Here is a 1499-nt window from a genome sequence, read left to right on the forward strand (position 1 = left end):
TATGCAAAACCAACAGCCAACATCATTCTTAATGGAGAGAGGCTGAAAACATTCCCCTTGAGAACAGGAACAAGACAAGTATGCCCTTTATCACCACTCCTATTTAACATTGTGCTGGAAATTCTAGCTAGAGCAATAAGGCAAGAAAAAGAAATAAAGGACATCCAAATTGGTAATGAAGAAGTTAAACTGTCCCTGTTTGCAGATGATATGATACTATACATAGAAAACCCTATATACTCCACGAGAAAGCTACTGGAACTAATAGAAGGATTCAGCAGAGTAGCAGGATACAAGATAAACACACAAAAATCAGTTGGATTCCTATACATCAATAAACAGAATAATGAAATGGAAATCAGGAAAATAATACCATTTATAATAACCCCTAAAAAAATAAAATACTAAGGAATAAATCTACCCAGGGATGTAAAAGACCTATACAAAGAAAACTGCAAGAAACCCAAAGGGATATACTTAAATGGAAAAACACACCAGGCTCATGGATAGGTAAACTCAACATAGTGAAAATGATAGTTCTACCCAAAGCAATTTACAAATACAATGCAATCCCGATCCAAATACCAACAACATTCCTCAAAGAGATGGAAAAACTAATCATTAACTTTATATGGAAAGGGAAGAAGCCCCAAATAAGTAAAGCACTATTGAAGAAGAAGAATAAAGTTGGAGGACTCACACTACCTGACTTCAGAACCTACTATAAAGCTACGGTAGTCATAACAGCCTGGTACTGGTACAACGACAGACACGTTGACCAACGGAACAGAATTGAGAACCCAGATGTAAATCCATCCATCTACGGTCACCTGATCTTCGACAAGGACCCAAAGTCCATCAAATGGGGAAAAGACAGTCTTTTTAACAAATGGTGTTGGCAAAACTGGATGTCCACCTGCAAAAAAACGAAACAGGACCCATACCTCACGCCATATACAAAAACTAATTCAAAATGGATCAAAAACCTAAATATAAAGCCAAAAACTATAAAGTTCTAGAAGAAAAAATAAGACCAACGCTACAAGCCCTAACACACGGCATTAACAGGATACAAACCATAACCATCAACACAATAACTCCAGAAGATAACCTAGATAAATGGGATCTTCTAAAAATCAAACACCTATGCTCTTCAAAAGACTTCACCAAAAGAGTAAAAAGAGAACCTACAGACTGGGAAAAAATTGTTGGACAGCGCAAGTCAGACAAAAGTCTAATCTCCATAATCTACAGAAAATCCAACACCTCTACAACAAAAAACAAATAATCCAGTTTAAAAAAATGGGCAAAGGAAATGAACACACACTTCACCAAAGAAGACATTCAAGCAGCCAACAGACTAGCCATTAGAGAAATGCAAATTAAAGCCACAATGAGATACCATCTCACCCCGGCATTACTGGCAAGATTCAAAAACACTAGAAATAAGAAATACTGGAGAGGCTGCGGGGAGATCGGGATTCTTATGCACTGCTGGT

General features: G+C 37.2%; 1 protein-coding gene across 1 annotated transcript in view; it reads left to right on the top strand.

Annotated features, from left to right (window-relative positions):
- LOC101352660 (solute carrier family 5 member 4-like) overlaps nucleotides 1-1499 on the top strand; it is a 59502-nt gene that overhangs the window by 56038 nt on the left and 1965 nt on the right. Inside the window, 1 exon segment of the mRNA XM_012558332.1 lies at nucleotides 287-315. Coding sequence (XP_012413786.1) covers nucleotides 287-315 — 29 coding nt within the window.

The sequence above is a fragment of the Trichechus manatus genome, unplaced genomic scaffold, assembly GCF_000243295.1.
Source record: "Trichechus manatus latirostris isolate Lorelei unplaced genomic scaffold, TriManLat1.0 scaffold00157, whole genome shotgun sequence".
NCBI lineage: Eukaryota > Metazoa > Chordata > Mammalia > Sirenia > Trichechidae > Trichechus > Trichechus manatus.